General features: G+C 35.4%; 1 protein-coding gene across 2 annotated transcripts in view; it reads right to left on the reverse strand.

The window, feature by feature from the left end:
- Positions 1 to 901: 901 nt before the first annotated feature.
- LOC115449367 overlaps positions 902 to 27,341 on the reverse strand; it is a 124,484-nt gene continuing 98,044 nt past the window's right edge. Inside the window, exons 9-17 of one of the 2 annotated variants that reach the window (XM_037443821.1) lie at positions 25,554 to 25,756; positions 23,957 to 24,109; positions 23,322 to 23,577; position 22,237; positions 15,322 to 15,390; positions 7,121 to 7,209; positions 6,370 to 6,430; positions 5,336 to 5,462; positions 902 to 1,511 (exon numbers count right to left, since the gene is read on the reverse strand). In XM_037443821.1, the coding sequence (XP_037299718.1) occupies positions 1,376 to 1,511; positions 5,336 to 5,462; positions 6,370 to 6,430; positions 7,121 to 7,209; positions 15,322 to 15,390; position 22,237; positions 23,322 to 23,577; positions 23,957 to 24,109; positions 25,554 to 25,756 (1,095 nt within the window). In that variant the 3' untranslated portion in view covers positions 902 to 1,375. Of the gene's footprint in view, positions 1,512 to 5,335; positions 5,463 to 6,369; positions 6,431 to 7,120; positions 7,210 to 15,321; positions 15,391 to 22,236; positions 22,238 to 22,423; positions 23,578 to 23,956; positions 24,110 to 25,553; positions 25,757 to 27,341 lie in introns of those variants that run through there. The other variant, XM_030177168.2, reaches the window with a different exon arrangement.

Here is a 27,341-nt window from a genome sequence, read left to right on the forward strand (position 1 = left end):
ATAATCGTTAATAGATAACAAAAAATACATGAGAATGACATTACCTGTCGATAAGTCAATCGATATACATAACGTTAGCGTTAACGATTGTAGAAAGGCATCTTAGCTATGGCTTTATACACAAAGCTCTATTGAAACAATAAAGCGACTTTATTGCAACTATTTCAAGTGCATAATTGAAAAATGCGTAACAAATAAATACTATGAAATGCGTAGTAAACAAAGAACAAGGACGGTTAAAATTACTTTGTTGTTTAACTTTAACAATCATACAAATAGCCTCATTAAAACTTTTGTGTATTCGCTTTGAGGACAAATTAATTACATTACAATAACTTAAACTAAATTAAACAATATAAAACAAATTTACTTTAAACGATTGCTATTGTAATCAAATGAAGAAATATTAAATTTTCTAAACCTGGCCGAATCTTATAGAACACTGTGTTCGATTTTCAAATTTTAAAAAAGTATCAATTTAGCATATACTGTTGAAATAAAAACAACTTTAAGAATTTTTCACAATAAATGTGTTCAAGTTAAAAGTAGTTTTATTTAATGTCGACGCATTCACTTAAACATAAGAAAGCATTATCTATTCTATTTTTAATAATTATTAATATTTTAAACAATTTTCTATTTTCTAATTATACATAATATTGAAATTAAAGTAATTTTCCGGATTCTATCGCGGTTTTTTGTATTTTATTTTTCTCCCGACGTTTCGAAGACTTTGCAGCCTTCATATATGTCATAGCCATATGTCCCCCCGTGACCATTCTAACATTCGCGTAAACATAAGAAATCATTATACATAATATAACAATATCAAACTCTTAGGTACAGTTTAAAAATTTCACAGATCGATTAACAGTGGATAAGCAGAGTAATTTTATAAGAAATAAAATTTTAAAAAAATCACAAATAAGAAAATGTGAAAAGCAAATGCGTTTAAGATGTCTAACCAGATCACTTAATTATACAAGTAATTATACAAATAGTTTACAAAATGCCATTAAACGTATAGAAGGATTTCTTACTGATTTCATCAAATACTATAAATTATTAAAACCCTGCAGTATTGTTTCGTTAAACTAACTTATTCAGTACACATATTTTTACTTTGTTTGGAATTGGCTTTATCATTAAATTAAAGTTTTTCCGGGATAAACATTAAATAAATAGCTTATAGCAATCACTAGCACTCAATGAAATAATTTTCAAAATCAGTTTAATATTTTCAGAGATTACCATCTACAAAAAACTTACATACTTTACTACTTTATATTAGTATAGATTTATGGTTTTTGTAACAGTAATTCTTAAACTAATGCTTTCCTTCCGAATGAGCGACAGTTAATCAATTTATCAAAAATCATTGAAGTCTATATTTGGTGTGTAACGACCGCTTTGCCATTCGAGGTCTGGACACAGCAAGTCGTTTGATCCTCAGGAACCGCTTGTTTCGAGGCGGGCTGGCGCGGCTCGGCGGATTTTGCCAATCTGGACATCTGAAATTAAATATATTGTTGGGATCATTGACGTATGTCCTATAGACACGAACGTCCGTATAAACTATGTGTTCAAAATCTGAACTAAAATGGCAACCAAAACGTCACTGTTATAACCTATTTATCCACTTAAAAACAAATAATTTTACTTATTAGACTAGTATTTTTAATCAAATCTAGGTTTACACTTAGACTCGAGTTCTTATATCATGAGCGCTACTCCGTACACAAACACAAGCTGTCAATATTGATCATACTAAAGTCTGAATGGACTGCAGTTCAATTCGATTGAACATAGTGAATGTTCGGACCGCCAAATTTAGTACGTAGTACATATATATCGATAATTAAAAAATATATATTTATATAACATATGCTCCATTATATCATATATCAGAAAATAATCAGTTATTTTGTACTAGTAAAACTCTTTTACCAAAGCGAAGCCGTGAGCAACAACTAGTAAAACATAATTCATGTATACAAAAAAAAACCTAAAAATAAACTTCATACATTTCATGAATTTATATTAAACACACATACAAATTACACAAAACATTCTTAGAGTATAAATCCCTTTTGATTCGCTTCATTTGAAGGAGACGATATTCATTATATTTGCGTAAGATTTTGTGATCCCATCACAATAACTGAGGTAAAATTGAGGTTATATTTGTAATATATTTCTGAATAAATGTAATCAGGTTGAAGCTTTTGTAATACAACCCTTTTCCTTTAAGAGATATTTTTCAGTCGGAAATCGAGCTAATTTTTGCTTTCATAATGCGGTAAATTTTCACTCTTTGTGTTAAAAATGCAATTCAATTTTTGAATTTATATATTCAGGTAGTTTTTACTCTCAGCTTCACACGTGCAATTCTTTTAAAGTTCATATCACACCACGTGTCGATATAGATTTTACTTTAAACTTCTACTTTTCCATTTTCTGGAAACCATTAATAAATTTTATGATTATTGCGCATGACGAACTGTTTGCTCGGCGTGGCTAATAAGTAAACAGTGTGGAAATATCTAGAGTGGTTTCATTGCCTTTTTCTTATTACTGGCTAATAAAATCATTTATAACATAAAATGAAGTTACATACTCCATTCACTAAAAAGTCCTCCTGCCTTTCCTTAGCCCTTTCTAGGGATCCAAAGGGTGGCCTTTTCCTTATTTCTTGCTTATATACGCATATATTATATATAACAGAAAAAAAGGTAACACCATCACTAAAAGCTTCTCTGCCTGTCTTCAACCCCTTCTGCGGAGGCCTCGCAAATCATGCTAGAAAGACACACATTTCTTTTCCACTTGAGAGTAGAACCCGGGACCCCCGCCACAGCTTACACGTATCCACCAGAGGTATTTACAATCAATATTGTAACAAATTCATCATTATATAAGACTATGAAAACAACAGAATGTACCTTTGCTAAAGACCCTTACGTTAGGATATCCCAAATTATAGAGGATACCCTCGTATTAACACCCTATAATAATATTACAAGGGAATTTTACCCTCAAATATGTTAGATAATCCCGTTTAACTGTGTTTTTTTAACGGAAAGAAGTAATGGGTTTCAAAAGGCGCATGCTTTGCATCAGAAAAAATAATACAGTTATATCTTCTCATAAAATTGAATTAAATTCGTTTATTGATCGCGCCAGTAATTATATGTAAGCACTTAAATTTTTCATAAAAAAGAGCAAATCAACTATATTCAACAATTATGAAATGAAATAATTTCTTTTAATTTCATCATTAATTGTAATTTCTTTATGCGTTGTTTCGTGAAATATAACCGTTGACAAGTCTGACGAAAAAATATATTTCTCATGGCACACAATTTGCATTTCTCGTGTTTATACAAATGTTAAAATGAACAGACGTACATAGTATGTGTATGCATCAAATATAGTAAGATATTCGGTTACTTTCAACATCTTTATGATTATTTCTAGAAATTTCTTATTTATTTCCTGTAACTACAGCTGAACTAATTTGTAGCGCTTAACCCTTAACTATGGACGTCATTTTTTTGTTACACTGCCATGGACGCGCGGTCTCACGGACCGCTATGTTTTGAGTAAAAATACAACGTCAATATTAGTTTTATTTTTACGCTATTATATTTATTATTTTCTATGTATATTAAAATTAAATAATTTAGAAGCTTTTAATCAATCTTTATTTATTTCTCGAGTAATTGAATCATATTAACAGTTAAAGGCACTATTTGGCATAAATTTACTTGAGATCGGTTTTAGGGCTGAAAACTTAAATAAATTAAACTTTTTTTAAAAAATATCATTTTTATCTATAAATCTAAGGCATATTGTAATATATAATCAAAAAAACGTATTCTCAATTTCAAATATAAAAATTTTGACAATGGTCCAATATGTATCAAATTATTGGCAGTTTTTACACTAGGTTTTGGAACACTGTAACCGTATGACCTGTTTATAACTTATACAATTAAAATTGGACTTTCTCTTTAGTTTTGGGGGACAAAGGCGACATGCTGTGCGCTTTGACGAGTCAGTATCCTGACTAGGGGGTTCGTCTAGAGCAGAGGTTCCCAAATTTATATTTCTCATGGACCCCTTTCAAAATTTTGCTGGTTCCGGTGGATCTTTATATTTTTTTTTAGGTTTCACAGAGAAAGTGCATTACAACTACCGCCCATACATAGCGGGGTGCTTTGTTGTGGTCATCGTGCCTTTTACGACTCCTATCAATATTTTCTGCCTGTATTAATGGGTGACGTCAAGCCAGCCTGTATTGATAGGTGACGTCAATTTTAGTACTGTACTAGCAAACTAGATACATTTTCGCGGACCCCCGCTTGGGGCTGATACTCCTTATAATGTTATCGTCTATGCTAGAGACATCGGTATTATCTTCATAGTCACTTATATATTTTCGAATAAAATAAGCTTCTGATAAAAAGCAATCCTCAATAGTTTCCTCGTTATCAGACTGGCCTGACTCTAAAAGTAGATCATAAATATGTTCCAGCTGTGACGTAGGCGTTTGTATTGACGTAGATGTACTTTCATTAATATTTGTTAACATTTAAAATGAAAATAACGTAAAAAACAAAGTAGGCGTAAAATTTGTATCGGAAACGTGGACGTGCGGTCTCACAGACCGCGGTCAAAGTTTAAAGAAAAATAACTGGCCTTATTTGCAGCCGCCGACACAGTCTCTCATTTTAACATACGTTACGCCACTAAAACTGAAGCTACTGAGTGCCTTATACACGGGGAGCAAGTGGAAAGGTGTAAACACGAAATTTTCAAACTGCGAGCGGCCTGTGAGACCGCTCGTCCACAGTTAAAGGTTAATATGACCTTATATGCCTTATACATGTATAGTGAAACAATTTATTTTTACGCAATCAGTAATAGTAAAGACTACAGTCACACTACGCACCATGTTAGCTATCCCGCGGAACGAAATTTATCAAAACTGATTGACAGGTTGATTGCCTAATCTAAAACAACACTGAGTCTTTTTTGAAAGACTACCGAGTCTTTTTCAAAACACTACCGATTCCTTGTTACAACACTACCGAGTCCTTGTTACAACAGTACCAATTGTTTTTTAAAACACTACTGAGTATTTGTTAAAACACTACCGACTGTGTGTTAAAACACTACCGAGTATTTGTTAAAACCCTACTGAGACTTTTTTTAAAACATTACCTGAATTTGATTGTGTTTAAACTTCTGGCTGCCTCCGATCAGGAATAGGCAATATGTGTTATGTGTATGTTTAAGTAGTTTTTAATAAAATTGATAAAATTCTACTCACTTTTGTACATCAGGGAGTACTTGTCCCTTGCACCGAGCTACCCATTTCGGCCAATACTTGAAGCCTTCCATCTCTTGCACTTTTTGCGCACATGCGCCATCGTCTCTGATGTCCTCGTCAAGCAGTGCTGTAAGCAAAAATAATCCTTATTGAATGTTTATAAAAATCATCAAGTCCACTGATTTATTATGAGAATTAGTAATATTAAGGTTTATATGCGAGAGGCCGGCCGAGTACCTACTAACACTAAACGCATTTTTTTTCCATAAGTAAGCAAACAAGCAGTCCGCCTAATAGTAAACAATAGCCACTATCCGTAGACTGTTAATATGTAGTGGACAATTAATATTTCCAACTCCTCCCTATCTTTCTATTTGATTAATTTCGTTGCGGGATAATGACAAATTAGTGTTCCCTGAGACTCGCCGAGCTTCACTGCTCGGTGTCATAATGCGTGCCACTGCTGATCCTGACTTACAGGAATTGTAGTGGTGGGTGTGAAGGTGGGAAAATCTCTGTCCGTAAACTGATGCAATGACAGAAACGCAACCATGCCGTTGTCTATCGGGAGGTAATTGTACACATCGACTATTTCTGCAGTCAAAAAGTCAAGCGCTGTTTCTGTCATTATGAGTCTTACCATGACAAATGGTATTGATAACTTTTACTATATATATTATTTGAGTTGGTGCCTAATATGTATGTAATGGAAGGATGAATATATGTGTTCAGACGTGGTTTCGGGTTTTTTATTCGACTGCACTCATAATACTGACTTAATACTATACATTACATGACTTATACACTAAGTACCTACACAAACTATACGTATGACGGTATAAATCATGTTAACCATGAAGACGCGCCCCACCTTTTGGCCGAGTATGTTACGGAGTATCTCAGGGACTGATCCAAGCACTTCCTCCGAGGCTATCCATCATAGTGTACGTATTCATACTGCTCACGCACACTTAAAGCAGTTAGAGAAAGTAGCGGGTCGCGTCTTCGTGGATGAAATGATCATAATAAATTACCTTCGCAGGCAATGTCGCACTTCCCGCCTTTGCGACCTTCCTTGCACCACTCACTTCCGATCTGAAACAAAATAAAATATCAATTCGAGCGACATGGAATCACATTTAAATTGACCACGATTTTTTTTTTATTTTGATGCGGCAAAATGATTGAACTGCGCCTAATGGTAAGCGTAATTCCGTTCACATAAAGTACCAAAATAACAACAGATGGTTATCCACTTCATAGTATTTAGGACTTATGTATAATTCAAATTAATTCGTAAACCAATTTTAAGGTATATTTCATTCTTATCTAAAACTTTAAAGCGAGTGATACACGAAATAATGTGCTAGAGTTAACAAAGCAAATAGACTCCTTCTCCGATCAAATACTATTACAAATAGGAATATAGTATCATTAAGATCAATTAAGAACGTAATGCAAATTGGAACTTACTCGAGGTTACTCTTAGCATACATAACGTGATGTGTAGTGTGAACTAAATGCTATTATATTATATGCTCTGTATTATATACAGTCCCATGGCTTAGTACGGGCCTCCTCTGAGAGAGCTTAAGCTTTATTATTGCTAAAATATGTTACGTAAATTATATTAAGTAATTTGCAGAGAATACTTTTTAAAATAAAACGTATTTGAAGCTGATGTTAAGAACTTATTAAACCCCCACGTATAAAGAGGGATATGTTCAACCTCTGTATTTATGTGGCATCGTAACTCCCTAACGAATGAACCGATTTTCACTTTACCTGGAATAGTCCGTAATACTTTCTTCTAGCGTTCTTCTCCACCAGGGCTGAAGTGTTTCTCAAACTCTCCTGTTCAATTAAACACACCCCTGAAAAGAAGTCTTTATTTATTAACCTTGACACATTAATCTCAATTTAAAACTACGTAAACAGCCTTCGAGATCTATATTCAGTTGATTTCCTGTACCTTATGATAATACAAATAATACTGGGTCTTTGGAAAAAAAACGCCTATATTCAAGAATATAACCACCTCCTAGCCGAATTTCGACCACGACGGCCAATCTCAACGGAGATCAGCCAGCTACGCAGGATATATTATAGTGCACAAGTGCATGCGCAATACACAGGTGCACTCTCTGTTCCTTAACTCTCATAGTTCGGTGAGATGGCAAGCCGACATTACCGGAGAGAGATCAGCCGCAGGACAAACGGCTTAACGTGCTTTCATTCAAGGATATATTCAGGTTCAAGCCAGAAAACGGGCGACAGGGCGCGAGGCGCGGCAGGCCGACACCCTCACTGCTTTGTACCATCCTTCCTACTCCCCGTATATCTGTCTCGCTCACGGGGGCCTTCTGTCTGTACTATTGACAGAAGACCCCCGTGATGCCGGTCGGGCAGTTTCGTGGCTTGGCCCTAAGGCTCCGCGCAGACGTTGTTGCACAACTCGAGACAAGATGGCGACAACGAACTGTCAATATTTATTTTCGTATGTGAATTAATTTTAAGGTAAGTCTCATGGACTAAAATGGATGGAGCATGAACTCATTTTATTAATGAATTCATTCTACAAGCACATGACTTTACAGCCCTAATAATAAAGAAATGAGGTATCTACATTCACATTTATAAAACTGACATGCTTCATAGTTCTAAATTTAAATTTCTAACGGCCAGTTCCTTCATTGACAGTAACACTCACTTAAGGCGATACCTCAAGGTCAATTTTCATACATTTTGTTTCACCTTTAATCTGGGTAACTAAACAAGTATTGGCAAGTAAAGAATTTAAATTCACGTCTAATTAGTGATTAGTTCTCGCAGTTGAAAGAATTTTAAAGGCCGAAATATCCATGATTATTAATTATTTTTACGTTGTTCTTTCAACTGCGAGAACTAATCACTAACTAGACGTGAATTTAAATTCTTTACTTGCCAATACTTGTTTAGTTACCCAGATTAAAGGTGAAACAAAATGTATGAAAATGGACCTTGAGGTATCGCCTTAACATCTATAAAGATAAAATTTAATCCCTATTTCCCTTGGTCACGCTATCACGCGTGAACGGCTGGACCGATTTCACTATTTTTTTTGTTTTGTTTGCTATTGTCAGGAGAACGTTCTTATGATAGAAAAAATTCAAAAAATTGAACGGAAAATTAAAAAATTTAAGAAAACTTAACGAAAAAATAATTTTACAAACTGTCAATTGTTTGAAATAACTGTCAGCGATTGACAGAATGCGCGCTGCAAATTCACAGTTAAGACAGGAACAACGTCTATCGGGTCAGCTAGATTTTAAATAAATAATGACGATTAAATTGTGGCAACTCTTACGGCTTTTATTTTAGGGACGTATTTGTTTCGGCAATTCTTACAGGTACAATTTAGCTGTTAGTATTACAATTCATAAGAAAAACTGTGAGACATTTATTACACCCACGTGGCCGTATGACTCGCTAAACGGCAATAGTTTTGGTAGTACGCTATAAAAATATCAAGCGAAGTGCTTAAAAGTGCATAACTTACAGTTATATGTCGCTCAAGACGTTAAAGTTTCATAATGCGTCCTAGTAACTGTTGAGTCAAAAAATTTAATACTGATACACAATATTATGTCGTAACGCCTATCTTTATATTTAAGCGAGTTTTTATGCAACGGTGGTGCAGTTGTGCGGCACGCGCAGTGCAAAACCTGGTCAGGTCAGGTCACAAGTTCGAATCCCCGGTCGGGAAGAGATTTGGGTTTTTCCGTATGGTTTAAAGTATCCAAGATATGGTTTTGTGATGTGGCGCGCTCTTTAGTCTTAAGACGAAACACGTGGCGACAAATAGGTGTTACACCTCTGTCTATCGGAGATAAAATCTTTTCTGTTGTTTTATTGTCAACTAGTTTTAGTTGGGGCTGGGGGGAAACTTTTATTGGAACTGTGTATTTCATTTAAAAACCATTTAAACCATTTATTTCTATACACACATAAATACAACAAAAAAGTATAAAAGAAAAAAACACACACTCACAGTTAACATTGTTAACTGTATGTGTGTGTTTTTTTAACTGGTATTGACCAGGCACACAACTGATTGTTTGCACGATGTGATTTCCGTTAGAAAAGCACAGTCGTAATTAAAGTATCCGTCTAAGGGGGTATATCCGTCTTTTTGCAAATGACTATGGCGGGTTTTAACACCTTGTGTACGGTGGTTGCTATCCGGGCGGATATAAAATATATACCACCATTAAGATACACTATGACTTTAGAAAAGTCAGACGTGCGTTCCCTTGGGTCTTGAACCTGCGAACATTCGTCTGGCAGTCCGTCCCCAACTAGACTAACACGGATCATTTTTCATTCATTTACGTCTAAAATACGCAAACACATAATTACTGACAAATATTTGCACATGCTAAATACGATAAGATAATGAACAATCTCCATTATATTGTTCTGGCGCATATCTAATTAACGTAATGTATACTAATGAAACCAAACCATTATTTACAATGAATATATTTTTCTAGATTTAGCAGCCGCTGACGTAGGTCAGAGTAAATTTCGAAATATAACTGCGTCTGCGCAGTGCGTAAGATATGTGATCGGTATAAAAATCAGAACCGAAATATACAACAGGAATGAAATATAAACAACAATTAACTACTATTAGAATAATTCGTTGTACCTATTGGTATGAAGGAATGTTATCCTGTCCAGTAAATATTGTGAAACAATTATAATGTTAGGAATTTCCAACTGTTTCAATATATCCTCAATGGTAAATTGTAAAATAATGTAAATATGTAAGTAATAAATAAAGTGCATACATTTTATGTGCAGGAAAATTGGTATTAAAATTGAGAGTACCAGTTAATAGTCAGTTTAATTTATAAAATTTAAATTGATATTCATATCAGGTTTTAATTCACAATGTACCTATACCTATTTAATATGGGAATTCTCAATTTATACAATTTTTAATCCCTCCTTATTGAAATTCGACCTCCGCGGCCAATTTCAACTGAGAACAGTCAGGTACGCTTTAGATATTATAGTGCGCAAGCGTGTGCGCAATACACAGAAGCACTCTGTTCCTTCACTCTCATAGTCTGGTGAGACGGCAATCCGACATGACCGGAGAGCGATCAGACGCAAGACCAGCGGCTTTACATACTTTCCGAAGCACAAGGGTATCACCCCGTTAACTTCCTGACTAAGAGCTTGAAACTTATTTTTAAGAGCACAATGTTTTAGCCCGACCAGGATTCGAACCCCGAACCTCAGCGCGATGTTACTCATACCACGTTCCCAACAACTACGCTACCTCGGCAGTCGTATACATTCAAATATTCTACCATCAGCCTTCTACTTTTACAATTCAAGATGAACCAGTAGCACATTCTAGATCACCGATCTCGCGAACTCTCAACACTCATAATACCCTTATGAACAGCGAACCACATTTTGACGTGTTTTCGGCTGATTGGAACGTAATCCAGTATGAATGTATGCACTACTCAGAAATTGACTGATGATACCGTATGTAAGTAGATATAAAGTACATTATTGATCTGTTTAATATTTTACTGTAGTTATATGTTATTATTTACTTAATTAGTGTAATTCATCGATATATATGTACTACGTACTAGATTTGGCGTTCCGAACATTCATTGTGTTCGAGTGAATTAAACTGCAATCCATTCAAACTAATTTTAATATGGTGTCAGTATTAATGCTTGTGGCTGTGTACGGAGTGGCGCTCATAATATAAAAACGCAAGTCTAAGTGCAAACTTTTATGTGAATAAAAAATATTAGTCAAATAAGTAAAATTATTTGTTGTTCAAGTGAATAAATAGGTTATAACAGTGACGTTTTGGTTGTCATTTTAGTTCAGATTTTGAACAAATAGTTTATATGGACGTTCATATCTATAGAATATACGTCAAATTAATAAACCTGGCTGTAAAATTTGACTGCTGCCTGACTTTGAGTGCTGTCATGATTTGTGTGGTATCTCAGTGAATATCACTTCATATAAAACGTTAATTGCAAATGATTTAATGGGTGTGATGTTTCTGTGACCCCAATTGACTCCAGTCTACGGTTTAGTGATAGCAATCGCTAATGCAATTACATAATTTAATATAACTAACGTTTGTTCCCGTCTCCTCTTTAATGTCCATTACCAAAAAAACATGACAGAGTAATGTTCCTTTTAGTGTTAATAAAAATTGTGCAAAAAAAGCAGTGTCAGTAAAAACATGTTAAAGGAAAATAGGCTTAAGCGACATTTTATGCGATACAAAGTTTCATACATATTTAAAATCAGCACTTTGGTAATTTTTTTTTTTTTAAATCTAGATAAAATTTATTGAATAAAATGTCGCTTGAACAAAATTCGGCTACCTTGACAACATAGTTGTATTCGATATGGTTTATTTTGGCCAGACTCGGGATTTGAAACCAGGACTTCAACGCGGTTAGCGTAGTTGAACTGCGTACGTATTAAACCTCCGCCGAGGCATTCTGCACCTGCACCTTAACAGGCGCATAGCAAAAATGATACGCCGAGACCTTCGGAGCTTCAATACACGCCTCATTGAAGAAGCGATAGAGCGAAACCGAGGGTCTAAGGTATTTGCTCAGCAGCTTAGAAGGAGCCACCTGACGAAGTTAACGACACAAAAGGGCAAAACCGTTTCGTCACAGTCGGAGATTTTTGCCGAGATTGAGGACTTTTATGGTCGATTATACGCTGCACATGCTCCTTATCCACGGCATGTCGACCATGATCCCAGAGCCACCCTGACGCGCCACTACAGCGACGATCTGCCAGAAATCGACCAAGGCGAGATCGTGTTGGCTCTGAGACAACTTAAAAATGGAAAAGCCCCCGGTGAGAACGGAGTTACTTCGGAGCTCCTGCAGGCAGGTGGCCTTCCTGTCATACAGGAGCTACAAAAGCTGTTTAACACCGTTCTACACTGTGGGAGAACTCCAAATGCGTGGAGTAGGAGTCTGGTGGTTCTTTTCTTTAAGAGGGGGGATAAAACCCTTCTAAAGAATTATAGGCCCATCTCACTCCTGAGCCACGTCTATAAGTTGTTCTCCAGGGTTATCACGAATCGCCTCGCTAGGAGACTCGACGCGTTTCAGCCCCCGGAGCAGGCTGGGTTTCGCGGAGGATACAGTACCATAGACCACATACACACAGTGAGGCAGATTATACAGAAATCCGAGGAGTATAATCGGCCCCTGTGTTTGGCATTTGTGGACTATGAGAAGGCCTTCGACTCTGTCGAAACCTGGGCTGTCCTGGAATCCTTACAGCGTTGTCAAGTAGATTATCGCTATGTCGAAGTGCTGAGATGTCTATATGAATCTGCCACTATGTGTGTCCAAGTACAGAACCAGCAGTCGGGACCCATTCAGCTGCGCAGAGGGGTGAGACAGGGGGATGTTATTTCCCCAAAACTGTTCACAAGCGCACTGGAGGATTTGTTCAAGACTCTGGACTAGAAAGGTATGGGCATTAACATAAATGGTGAGTACATCTCGTATTTGCGTTTCGCAGACGACATAGTGATAATGGCAGAAACACTGGAGGAACTGCAACAGATGCTAAACAGCCTTGCTTCGGCCTCACAGCGAATAGGTCTAACAATGAATCTGGATAAGACAAAACTTATGATCAATGACCACCTAGACCTATCGTTGTCAATGGCCACCTTCTCGAAGCTGTTTCGGAATACACCTACCTTGGGCAGATTCTGCAATTAGGAAGAAACAGCCTTGAGAGGGAGGTTAAAAAGAGAATCCAGCTGGGCTGGGCCGCATTTGGCAAACTGCGTCGGGTTTTCTCGTCACTTCTACCACAATGTCTGAAAACGAAGGTTTTCAACCAGTGCGTCCTACCTGTCATGACCTACGGTGCCGAGACGTGGACGCTCACAGTACGGCTGGTCCACCAGCTCAAAGTCGCTCAGCGAGCTATGGAACGTGCTATGCTCGGAGTTTCTCTGAAGGATAAACTTCGTAACGAGGTCATTCGTCAGAGAACCAATGTCACCGACATAGCACACAGGATTAGCAAACTGAAGTGGCAGTGGGCAGGGCATATCTGTCGAAGAACCGATAACCGATGGGGTAAACGAGTTCTTGAGTGGAGACCACGGCTCGGCAAACGTAGTGTAGGACGCCCTCCAGCTAGGTGGAGTGACGATCTGCGAAAGGTCGCTGGTAAGAACTGGATGCGACAGGCCGAAGACAGGGTAAAATGGCGTATATTGGAGGAGGCCTATGTCCAGCAGTGGACAAAGATATAGGCTGATGATGATGATGATGATGAGGCATTCTGAATTGTAAAATAACCAACTATTGTCATGGCGTACCGTGTGTGTAATATAAAAATCAGAGCCAAAATATATCACCTATACAAAATGTATTATATAAACTGCTTATTTCGAGATGCGACTCGCGCGAATGATTCACTATAGCGGGTTTTTCCCATTTGTATATATTCATTAGTTTATTTTTCCTTTACTATCAGATACCATCACTACGACTGGCGGTTGCTATGGCAAAAATGGTTGCTTTGGTTTTCTCGCTCTCTTGTGAAGGAGACTGATCCGTCCAGAGATCGTCGTTAGACATCCAAATTTAACTAGCGATTGCCCGCGGCTGCGATCGGATGGAATTCATGGTTTATAACAATCATATTAAAAATATTATGTCCTTTTTTAAAATTATATATCGAAGGTTAAAAGTCTAATTGACTGAAGCGAATTTTTGTTCCGAAATTTTTTAAGTACGTTAAAAAACATAAAAAAGTGCTGAATTTACTGACCACTATACTACCGAAGATAGTAGTGATAGTGTTGATTTTAAATATGTATGAAACTTATTGTCGCAAAAGGATGTCGCTTAAGTCTTTTTTTTTCTTTTTATTTTAAGTAGCCCTTCAGCCGTCGATATAATTCTATAGCAAATTTCATCAAAATCTGTTCAGCGGTTGAGGCGCAAAAGATTACAGAGTAAAATATTTTAGCATTTATAATATTAATATGAATAGAATTGAAATCTAATCGAAGACATCTTTGGGAGTAGAACCTTGAAACGGAGGTCTACAGTTCGGTTCAAGATAGGGGCGGTAGCGACATAAGTTAACAATCGTAAACTCCCACCGATTCGATTATATTGAAATAGACCGTCAATATTGACAGCAAATTGATTGTTAAATCGCATCGGCAGAACTTTATAATCGTTAAGCTATGTATGACGAAACTACGCCAAAAATCTGATGTTTCGTGACATTTCATAAAATTGAGTGCTTTATAACATTATGAAAAATCCTACTAATATTATAAATGTGAAAGTTTGTGAGGATGGAGATATGGATGTATGTATATATATTTGTTCCTCTTTCACGCAGAAACTACTGAACGGATTTGGATGAAACTTTACAGTAATATTGGTTATACATCAGAATAACACATAGGCTACAATTTATAATGATTTTGTGTAATTTGGTCATGATATAACGATACATATCAAGTAAGTCAGAAAAAAAATATCCCGGAAAACTCCTTCACGCGGGCGAAACCGCGAGCAAAAGCTAGTAATTTATATATAAGAAGTCATAAAAAAATTCCAAAATGCACCTGCCAACTTCATTAGACTGACTGACTCTTTCATAAATAGGTGCTCATGCTAATAATATAATATAATCAATCAGTTTTGGTAATTTACTGAGCATCAATTTTTAATATTAAAACAACAATATCAATACATACGTGATGTATCCAGTGTCTAATAAATCATCTATCAATGAACGAGTGTACATAGATTTTACATACAGCAATAAAAATGATACGTCACTAAAGTAAAACACATAATGACTGGCATATACAAAATTGTTAACAAACAATAGGTCTTCTTAACAATAAGACACGTGTTATAATAAAAAAACAAACTCACAATTACTCATGAACGTCTTTGAGAAACCGTTTTTCAGTAATTCCCGTGTTAATTGACATCGCGTATATACTTTAGCATCTAAATTCGTGTTTAATAATGTAAATATCACTAAAGCAATTAGCACACGTCCGTTCGCCATGACTGCTAGTTCGCGACTGATAATCATACATTGTTTTGTGTTTAAAATATGCGCCTGCGCACCTATTGACATTAACGCTATCATTTTGAGGAAATGTTCTGTTTGGATATTATATAACAGGTTTTGATAAAATATGTTATTGTTCGCATTGATTTATTTTTTAATTTTTTGTTATAATGCTTGGCTTCTATGATGTAGTGCCAGCCTATATGAGCAGTGGAACGGGATGATAGGTTCAATTCTCAGGTTAGGCATTACTTTGGTAGGGGTGTTCTCTACAAGATTTTGAGGGTGTGTGAAGTCTACCAATCCACACTAGGCCAGCGTGGTGGACTAAGGCCTAATCCCTCTCAGTAGTAGAGGAGGCCCGTGCTCAGCAGGGGGCAAGTATATAATACAGGGCTGATATTATTATTACCCATTGGGAAGTATGTCATATAAAAATGTAGCGCTCATGCGAGGATTATTCAATCTACCTTGATATAGCATAACTCTAAAGTAAAATATTTCATAATTTTTCCATATTGTAATTTGCACGTTTTAGCATATGTTTTGTAAATATGTATATCTGGTTCCAACAGGCCGGCTTAATTGTGTCGACTGTCAAGAGGTAATCATCTCTCGTCAGTCAACATTGTATTGGACTCCACTCCACTTACCATCAGGTGCAGTCCGTCACTATGTGCCGTAGAAGTATAAAAAAAAATACTTCAAACCAATTTCTCTCTACAGCATTAAACAAGTTGCATAAATTTACAAATTCAACAATAAAACAAAAAGAAATATTGTTAATAATTTTTATTACAGAATATAAAATGGCGATTCATAAATTATTATGTACATTTTTATACTAATTAAAGCAGAACCAAAGTTCTTGTACATTTACATAATGGCGTTTTCAGCGCTTATTATTCGAATGTAAAGCTACGTTACCATCCATCTTGTTAGATACATTTTGTTATATTAACTTCAGTGAATCGGTTGTGTGGTTGATGTTAATATGGTGTATGCATTATCATTTATGTTTACGTAAAGTTTTAAGATTATATAGAGCGGACATTGTGAAAATTGCCATACAAAAAAAATCGCTTATGTTGTGGTTACTCAATTTACTGTAAAATAGCCGAACATCAATGTAAAATACTTCATATTTTTCCATATTTTCTATACATATATTATTTTTGTATTAATATCTAAGGACGCTGTGACATCTTGTTAATTGATATATCAAATAAGACAGCGACTTGGTAACAACTTTTGGAGCAAGAATTTGTCCCTGATGTCCAGTCTGACTAACTCTATAGTTTAATAATATTGAGTTTACGAAGGTTAGACATCGAAATAAAATTAGTTTTCGGATTTTATCGCAGTTTTTTATATAATATTGTCCTGACGTTTCGAAGACTTTGCAGCCTTCATGGTCACGGCAGGCTGAGGTATCTATCCCGGGAAAATATATAGCGGGATTTTTATCCCGAAAAACTTCTTCACGAAGCCGCGAGCAAAAGTTAGTCTATACATAAAATGAATCCCTAATTCCCTTGGTCACGCCATCACGCGTGAACGGCTGGGCCGATTACACTATTTTTTTTTGTTATGTTTGTTATTGTCAGGAGAAGGTTCTTATGAAAGAAAAAGTTCAAAAAATTGCACGGAAACATAGAAAATTTAAGAAAACTTAACGAAAATATTAATTTTATATAACTGTCAATTGTTTGAAATAACTGTCAGCGATTGACAGAATGCGCGCTGCAAATTCATAGTTAAGACGGGACAACGTCTGTCGGGTCAACTAGTATTTTATAAATTTAAAATATATCTATCATGAATACTGGAATTTAACAGTATTAAAAATACATTTTATTTATACATGAATATAAGCCATGTGTCGTAAACATCTCAATTGTGGACCGCAAATTGTTACATTCATTCTATCATGAGTCAGCCGACCACATAAATTATATAATTTATTATTTGTTTTAAAGTTTATCCCCTATAATTTACGTGCGTGTTTTGACTGTTAGCCTCGTTTTTATCTTTGGGAATTTCCAGAATATTCCACCTGTATAATATAATGTCAATTGACTTGCACGCCTAATAAAAACATTCCTCATCTTGTACAGTTACTTCGAGTAACTGTACAAGATAAGGAATACAATACAGTTACATTAGTACAAATATACTCAAGCTTAGGGGTGATTAGGGACTTGGTCTTGTCCGATTTCCGAATTGTTATTTGAGTTTGATTATTCTTAAAATTTATTTATCTGTCAGAAACAAGTAATGTGATTTTGTTTATGTAATTCAATATATTAATGTTACTATTGTACCGATTCCCCCCAATGTATACATCAATAAGACAGGCCGGTATAATTCTGAAAACCAGCAATGATTGTTCGTTGGTCAGCATTATATCTAGACTATACTTACCAAGACCACTATTGAAGAACTGTTATTAACCGACGTCAAAAAATAATGTTCTTAATTCGCCAGATTATAGAATATCATATATGTCTACGTGTGAAAAGGTTTCCAGGATAAAAGTCCTACTTTATATTTACCCGGGATAAAATGAATCTATAGCACTCAGGAGTTATAGGTTCCCATTAGTAAAAAAATATCAAAATCGGTTCAGTAGTTCCAGAGATAAGCGCCTTCAAACACTTCAGCTTTATATATTAGTATTAATAAGAGTACCGATAAAATTTATATTTACCTTTGATATGTTCATATTACTATACTAAACAAAATGTACACATTCGCGGCAAATAATCTCTTTCCAGAAAATATTTGTAAATACGGCTTTATTACTATAATTGAGTGAGATACGAAATCATAATATTGTAATAACTGATGTAGAATTACTGGTATTTAATTTTTTACAGTTAAAAACTTGATAAACTATTTACCATTTTTACGGCTAAAGACTTGATAAATATATTCCGAAACAACACCCGCAAGACTTTATTTATTTTGATAAAATACTGACGAAATTACTTGAAGATAAGTCTTAAGGTTTAGATTAGCAAGAAACGTTACAGATGATTTCCACAAGTAAAGTAATTGCGGCAAGATAGTGCAAATAGTAATGCAGGACTTTCGGCGAGACGCTAGTATTTTTATGTGGATATAATAGGACTAGCGGCAATATATTGAAATATTTCAGTCAAGCGCATCTGATAGTTTGTATGCAATATATTGCTGCAAGAACTTGCTAGACTAAACTTATCGTTAGAATAGTCCTAATGTCGATAAAACAAAACATTCCCTCAAGAATTTTCAGGATGTAAATTCAAATCAGATTAGTTCAGGATTCACATACCAATATAACAACCAATTTTCTTAACGAAATATAAAAGCAACAACTAAAGTACAAGCCACAAATTTGCTACAACAAAAACGACTCTAAATTAATAGCCATATGAGTAACACAAAGTCATTTTGACAAATAAAATCCACACACCGATTCACTTCCAATATCAAACGCTACAGCATTTTATCGCTATAGGCCTTAGACCATCAAGACAGGACGCGTCATGTGCTTATAGCCGTGAAAAAAAACGACACTCTCAATATGACATTGAAAGTGCAACACACATATCATTTTGTGTTGTTATAAATTCACACATAAATAAATCTCATACATATGTCATTACGCACACTAACCTGTGAAATACTACTATTTATGTGTGAATGAGCATTTGATGTTTGAACTTCCAATGTAACTACTACATTGAAAGTGCAACACATACCATTTTGTTTTGTTATGAACCCACATATAAATAAATATTTTACTCTGTTTTATGCATACTTATAGATACCAAATACAAATAGTTGCATCTGTGAATGAGCATTTGAACTTATATTTTGCAATATAACTACTACATTGAAAGTGCAACACACATACCATTTTGTTTTGTTATGAACCCACACATAAATAAATATTTTACTCTATTTTATGCACACTGATCTGCCAAATACAAGTGTCTATGTGTGAATGAGTATCTTATAACTTGCAATATAACTACTACATTGAAATTGCAACACATACCATTTTGTGTTGTTATGAACGCACACATAAATATTTTACTCTGTTTTATGCACACTAATCTGTGAAATACAAGTGTTTACGTGTGAATAAGCATTTGATTCTATACTTTGATAGAAAACATAAAAGAAGCCACGTCCTTTAATTAATGTCTAAGCTATAGCCTCGTGTTAATATATTAGTATTAAATACAGGCTTAAACTTACATCTTCACAGAAGACATGTTTTAGTAATAATTAATGGGAAGCCGCTTAATTAGTATGAAATAAACTCAGTCGTGTTTAGAACATTAGCGATTATATTATTTGAAGCATCGTCAAATATGTACCTTAGTCTTCCTACATAAGGTGCCTTTTTACGTAAAGGTACTTTTAAGTTTATAACTTTTTATGTAACGATAAATGTATCGTTAAGAAATGGTTTTGCCATACATTTTTGTTTCTATTAACGTTTATGATTTTTTCTCAAATGAGTTCACGAAGTTAATTTAATTATCACTAATTTACAAAAGTCTGTGCTTCACAAGTAGGGTTACAAAGAGGGTGAGGTCAACATTAACAATTGTAAAATAGCATCGTATCTTCGACTCTAGTTTGCGAACACCTCACTCACACTTCGTACTATCTCGGGATAGAAAGTAACATATATCGACAATTAAAAGGCTAATTGTTGTAAGTGACATTTTTTGTGACACCAAGTTACATAATATTTAAAATCAGAACTTTTTTTTTAACATAGTAAAGTTTTTTCGAAAATAGTTGTCGCTTAAGGCTATGATTATCTAATAAATGATCTACGTGTGTGCGAAATTTTATCCATATCCGTTTAGTTATCAGCCTTTACTTTTAACATACATCCAAGCATATTCACAAATATTTTCAGTTCTAATATTATTAAGATATCGATCTGGAATTTAAAACGTATTTCTCCATCAATACCTGTATATTAACATTTAATAGAAACAAGCATTGAGGTTACGCGATTTGATGCTCAAAATTTACTAACAATTCAATAATAACGGAACGTTATTCCTGTTCCTGAGAATTCTCCGTAATTTCATAAGTATGAAGACAGTCAACCCGTATTATGGCAGTCTGGTCTAATGCTTAAACCCTCTCAGTAGTTTATACCACTGGCCAAGCAATAGGACTGCATATAACAGATCTAGTATTATTAATATACCTATTCTTGCTAGTCATTTTTGAGCTAAAAATATTTAAAATTAATCCTTAAGACGTAAAAGGGCAATGTGACCTGACCGCCCTTTTGTTTTCAAGATATAGGCAATTGTTCTTATTTCTAAATGCCCTTTACAGCTTATCGTACATAGATATTGCGTAAATTGAAACGTTGCTACGACATAAAATAACACAATTTGGAGGAAGGATATATTTTATATCCACACGGATAGCGACCACCGTACACAAGGCGTTAAAACCCGCCATAGAATGCCATATAAGTATGTCATTCCGAGATCAGCTTGTGTATATGCGGTTCCAACAGGCCGACATAATTGTATCGACTAACGAGAGGTAATCATCTCTAATCAATTAACATTCTTTTGGACCCCGCTCCGCTTACGATTATGTACAGTCACTTTGACGTAATAATAATAATAATAATATCAGCCCTGTATTATATACTTGGCCACTGCTGAGCACGGGCCTCCTCTACTACTGAGAGGGATTAGGCCTTAGTCCACCACGCTGGCCTAGTGCGGATTGGTAGACTTCACACACCTTCGAAATTCCTATAGAGAACTTCTCAGATGTGCAGGTTTTTTCACGATGTTTTCCTTCACCGTTAAAGCGAACGATAAATTCACAAAGAATACACACATGATTTTTTAGAAAAGTCAGGGGTGTGTGCTCTTGGGATTTGAACCTGCGGACATTCGTCTCGGCAGTCCGTTCCACACCCAACTAGGCTATCGCCGCTTTTTTTGACGTGCCCGTATAAAAATATATATAAAAGAACATGCCATAAAGAAATATTAAAGTCAAAGTGTTACTTTATCTACCTAGTATCAACCTGAAATCCGGAATAGCGTCCGATATGGAAAGTAACATAGGCATTGGAATTTGAGTCTTCGTAGAGAATGCACATGCTTTGTAATAGAACGGTTAGGAAATACCAAAAAGGCTAACATGATTGTGATCAAGAAGACTGCAGACTTCAAAACGTCGGGAGAAAATTAAAATTAAGGAACCCGCGATAAATTCCGGAAACAGTCTTAGTTCGATATATTCGCGTAAACACAAATAATCATTGTGCAATACTGAAAAACATATTTTTCTAATTATATCTGTTATGAGGAATAACTGCAGACTATTAATAAAACTATTGGGATTTCCATCGCCTTTGTTGCGCACTTCAGATAATCTTTGACCCATGATATAAATGGGTAAAAATATAAAATTCCTAGGTCAGTAGGTTAGAAAACATCCGCACCTCACTATTCTGATATTGGATTGCTTATTTTTATCTATAGTATTGTTATACGCCTTTAGTCATAAATAATATGCGGTGCATAGCATATCTATTATATTAAAATCACCGTCGGTTTGAGACCAAAAGCTAAGCTAAATTAGTTTATAATAATAATAATATCAGCTCTGTATTATAGATCTATACTGTCCCATTGCTTGGCACTGGCCTCCTACTACTGAGAGGGATTAGGCCTTAGTCCACAACGCTGGCCTAGTGCGGATTGGTAGACTTCACACACCCTCAAAGTTTCTATAGAGAACTTCTCAGGTTTCCTTACCATTTTTATCCTTACTTTTAAACCAGGCGATAATTCAGAAAGAATGAACACATCACTATAGAAAAGTCAGATGTGTGTGCCGATGGGTTTTGTACCTGTGGACATTCGTCTCGGCAGTCAGTTCCACAACCAACAAGGTTATCGCCGCTTTTACATTTCTTTTTTTTATTGAACATAATGATATAATGTGATATTACATATACCTACATTTTGTCACTATCCCAATTTCGGGCTATGCAATTCTACTTAATGAGGCGTGAATATTTTACCAATGATTAACTATCCGACGATGCTTCAAATAATCCAAAAAACAAATTATATTTCACTCACATCATATCAATTAATTATTAATTACAATAATAAAACGTTCACATTTAAATATCTTATCACACAATAATTGTTTATAAATATGTCCGTTCTTAGAAGTCATTTATAACACTGTTACAGTATAAGACACTTATATGATCGATAGTTTAATTTCTTAAAAATCTTCACCCGTTACTATAATTGTCAGGTATGAAGTTCATACTTTTGACTCTAATGAGTACATCTATTTTACAACAGTCGTTAAACACTTTAGAATCTGCATTAACCTTTGACTTTTTAAACTATATACAAAATTACCACCACGTAACTTCACATCAACTATAATACTTAAAACACGGACTCAAAAGTCATAGCACCGAAACATCATGCACCAAATTCCACGTAAACCTTCTCTAATATCTATCGTTTCGACTAGCAAACTTTCAAACTTTGGAGGTAGCCGTCAACATAACATAACTTGCTCTAGGATTCTCTTCTTGCGCTGGCTCTTGTCTGAAGCATCTGTGTGATTCAAATTCCGAGGGTTTCTTCAACATTTTCCTTACAAACCACACCAAGCCTATGATTATTGCTGTAAGAGCTAATGCAACTCCTACCAACGCTGTGTTTAAGGACTTGAAACCTGCTTTCATCTGGGATCCCAAAGGCTCCAACAGTTGTGGTACCACGCAAATTGGTCTTGCTTCGTCAATTTTGAATTTTGATAATGTAGCGCATACCTCATAAGGACCACGTATGAAACCTTCCATAGTTATTTCTAGTGTAGACTGGCATGGTGTATCCTTTTGGGCTACTAAAGACCCGTGGGATAGTACTGCTAGTACCACGTAGCAGTTCTGCGAAATTTGGTTTTTGGTTTCGACTGTCAATCTTTGGGAGCGTGATTGAGGGCTTTGCGGGCGAGGTAGACCCATCACCGATATGAGGACAGTGAGGACTCCATCGCTAGTGACGTTAGATCGTACTTCTGTGACCCTGGAACAAAAACAAAATAGAAGCAAAGGCATAAATGGAGATCTAGTAGATATAGCAAAATAATAGACAACATTTTGTAAATCACTCGGCTTTGGAGTAAGGACTATTATTCTATGCCAATATGTATAATTAACTAGTAAATTGCTAATTTGGAAATAACAGCCTAAGTAGATTTAAAAGATTAAAGATCAACGGTGAATCATGAATGAGGAAATTTAGAAATGACATTTTCGAAAACACTAGCTTTTAAAAAACAAAATTACACTGCAGAATTCAGGACTTGACCTATCAAATATTTAATGAATCCATCCCATATTTGATACATAATTAGATAGAATATCATCACAAATTTTGACATTTATACGGTCAATCATCTTACCGCAACGCATCGACGACGGGCGGCGTGGTGATTAGCACGGGCACAGCTGTCGCAAACGGCACCCGCTGCCGAACAATCTGAGGGCTCCCGCATCCAAGCACGAGTGACAGTAGTGTCTCCGAACTATCCATCTCTTCTAGAGCTATGCAGAATCTGGTGGAAACATTCGTTGAGTGAGACTGGTTAGTGTAGCTAATATGAACTGAGTGTAAGAATTCCATTGGGACATTAGGTAGGATTTCAGCATCTCGTAATGCGGAACAAGAACCTATCCATACAGAATCTGGTGGAAATAACAATTTTAATAATACCAGCCCGTATTGTCTATTGGGAGGTCTCCTCTGCTACTGAGGGATTAGGCCTTAGTCCACTACGCTGACCTAGTGCGCGTTGGCAGACTTCACATACATTTGAAATTAATATCAGTTTTAGAAGAGCCTTTAAAGTTTTAAATGATTCCCTCGGGTAATTATTAGGCAAAAATATCAAAATAAAATAAAAATAATATTTATTGTAATAAAATAATAAATATAATTATTTTTTAGATTTAGAACCTGTTCCACAACTTATGAGTATATGCTAAATTCGTCACATAAAGTCGCACTCCGAAATAAATGGTAATAAAATGAGTACAATCTCCATGAGCTGTTTAATACAACAGGCAAAATTTACTTAAAACTTTTTAAACAAGGGCTTATTCCGACTACAATTAATTCAACAGATATCTTTTACCCGAACAATGAAATCTACTTTAGAGGATTATAAACGAAAATAATTAATATAATTCAACAAATAAACAGAATACACTATTCAAATGTAATAACGCACCGGCATCAAACTAAAACAATAACAGGCCAGATGCAAATGCCGCAAAGGTCTACATCTGACGTATAACCCAAATTAATATATTCCAACTTAACCGAATTGAAATTTTATCTAACCCAAGCTACGGATTATTTCAAATTCATTCGTATTGGCTTAATTGAATTTTACAGTGGATATTTTCCAAAACTTTTTCATTTGAAAACAACGACTGTAATTTGTTACGGAACTCTATGATTTCCTGTTTGAAATTTAATTGTTGTATTTGATTGTTGGCTGTTTAATTTTGGTGCTTATTGTTAAGTATTCTCTGCCAATATATTTACAGTGATCTTATTCGAAATATGATAAGCATTCGCTAGGCACTCAGTTTTATAATATCATATTTTAACTTAAAATATCAATAAAAGTTGAATATTTAATAATGACTGGAAAAGACACTCACATTTCCAAAAAAATTTACTTGATCTTTAACACGGCAAAAATTAGAGTTATATTTGTTAGTTTTTGCTCGCGGCTCCGCCCACGTGATGAAATTTTTCTATGATAAAAGTCTACCTTTATACTTTCCTCGATTAAAAGTAGTAATGTAGCTACCTATTAGTGAATTATTTATTCAAATCGGTTTAGTAATTTATGAGATTAGCGCGTTCAAACAAACAATCCTACTCTTCAGCTTTAAATAATAGTATAGATTCCATTCGCATATATTTCATTTTGTAACATACGACACTATGTTGCACAAATCCTTACCAATCAAATCAAACAGACTCACGTGTACTGATCTGCTGGGTCTATCTTGAACCCTCGTAGTACCACGTTGGCAGGAGGTGCTCGGTGACAGGCGACATGCTTGGCAATACCACCAGCTCGAGAGACGGTGACCCCTGTGCATCTATGCCGGTGGGTCGATGGTGGCTCCAGCGCCCAGGAGAGATGGACTTCTTCGTCATCAAACCACGCGTCGAGGAGACGGACCTGAAAATGCTGTACTATAGAACATTGATTCCCAAGGTCCAGGTGGACATAGGAGTTCACGGGAGACTTGACGTAAGCCAGGGGTCCACGAAAATGTATCTAGTTTGATAGTAAAGTAGTAAAATGTTGGCTTGACTTCACCTATCAATGTAGGCAGATAATATTGATAGGGGTCGTAAGAGGCACGGTGCCACTAAACTGACTGTCCGGACGCCCCCCGCAATGGTTGGTTGGTATTTGTAATACACTTTCTCCGCGAAACCAAAAAACATAGTCCACTGGAACCAGTAAAATTTTGAAAGTGGTCTATAAGCAAAAAAGTATGGGAAACTCTGCTGCAGAAGGATTTTTATAAAATAGGGGGTAATCGAGCAGTAAACCCCATAGTGAATACCCATTATTCCGAAGTCATGAATGGGCCATAATTTCTTATGTTTACGCGAATGTTAGACTTAAAATAAAACTAGTTTTTTGATTAAATCAGTTGTTTGTATAATATTTGACCAACATTTCAGTCCACCCTGTGACTAAAAAGGCTGCTAAGAAATAAATTTATAGAGAGTGCCAGAGGTGCAAAAACACTCTGTCATTCTTAATCCCTACTTAATTGATGTCGGCAGTGCATCAATGACATCGATATTTTTTTTTTCGGATTTTATCGCGGTTTAATTGTAGACATGTTAGATCGTGATATAGTATTTATATAAAGCTAAATAATAATAAAATAAAATGTTCATATTGAAAAGATAATTTTCGGCAATGGGGAAATTATAACCTGTTGAAGAAGACCGAGCCGATTTTCACACCAAAGATAATTAGTGTTTTAGGAATGAAGGGTTGCATTATATTCATTTTTACATTATATTAATCTCTCGTCGTTTCATGACCACAAAGGCTACAGTCTTCGCAAAGTCGGTACAAAATGAAATACAAAAAACCGCGATGAAATTTATAAACTTATAATTTGATAACATGTCTATTCTTCATATTTCTAATACCAATATTTTTTTCCATGGTAAAAATAATACAGAACAATCGAAAGATACTTGGAACTGCGCACATCACAATGGACTTCGTTATTCATAAAAGCAAAAGTGACGATGTAAGCATAAATATACGAAAATACTTGATCATTCGCAACTGAAGGGAACTTGGCACCAGTTTTGCATTGATATCTCGTAATAATAAACAAAAGTGTTCATTTGCCATTTTTTCTCTTACCATGTCGATATGGTTATGTCGACAGAAAAAAATTATAGCTCATACAATTCATTGTGCTATAATAATTTCAATGAACAAAAGGCTAAATAGAGCAGAAATAGTGGAAGTATGTCGTGGAATCTTTTTTTTCTAACACACACACGCCTTTTATCCGCGAAGAAGTAGGCAGAGGCGCAACTACACCCACTGACCTATGACGTAACAGGAGGCGAGCCTATAGCTAATCGAGCACATTATTACTGATATTGAGAAGATAAACCCAATAACCCGAGACCTCAAAGGAGAAGTCAGTGCCAAAGAACGCTACATCACAAGAGTAAGTAAAGAAGTCAAAAGATGACATTAACAACCTCCTGATTGTAAA

This window comes from Manduca sexta, chromosome 5 (assembly GCF_014839805.1).
Source record: "Manduca sexta isolate Smith_Timp_Sample1 chromosome 5, JHU_Msex_v1.0, whole genome shotgun sequence".
Classification (NCBI taxonomy): Eukaryota; Metazoa; Arthropoda; class Insecta; order Lepidoptera; family Sphingidae; genus Manduca; species Manduca sexta.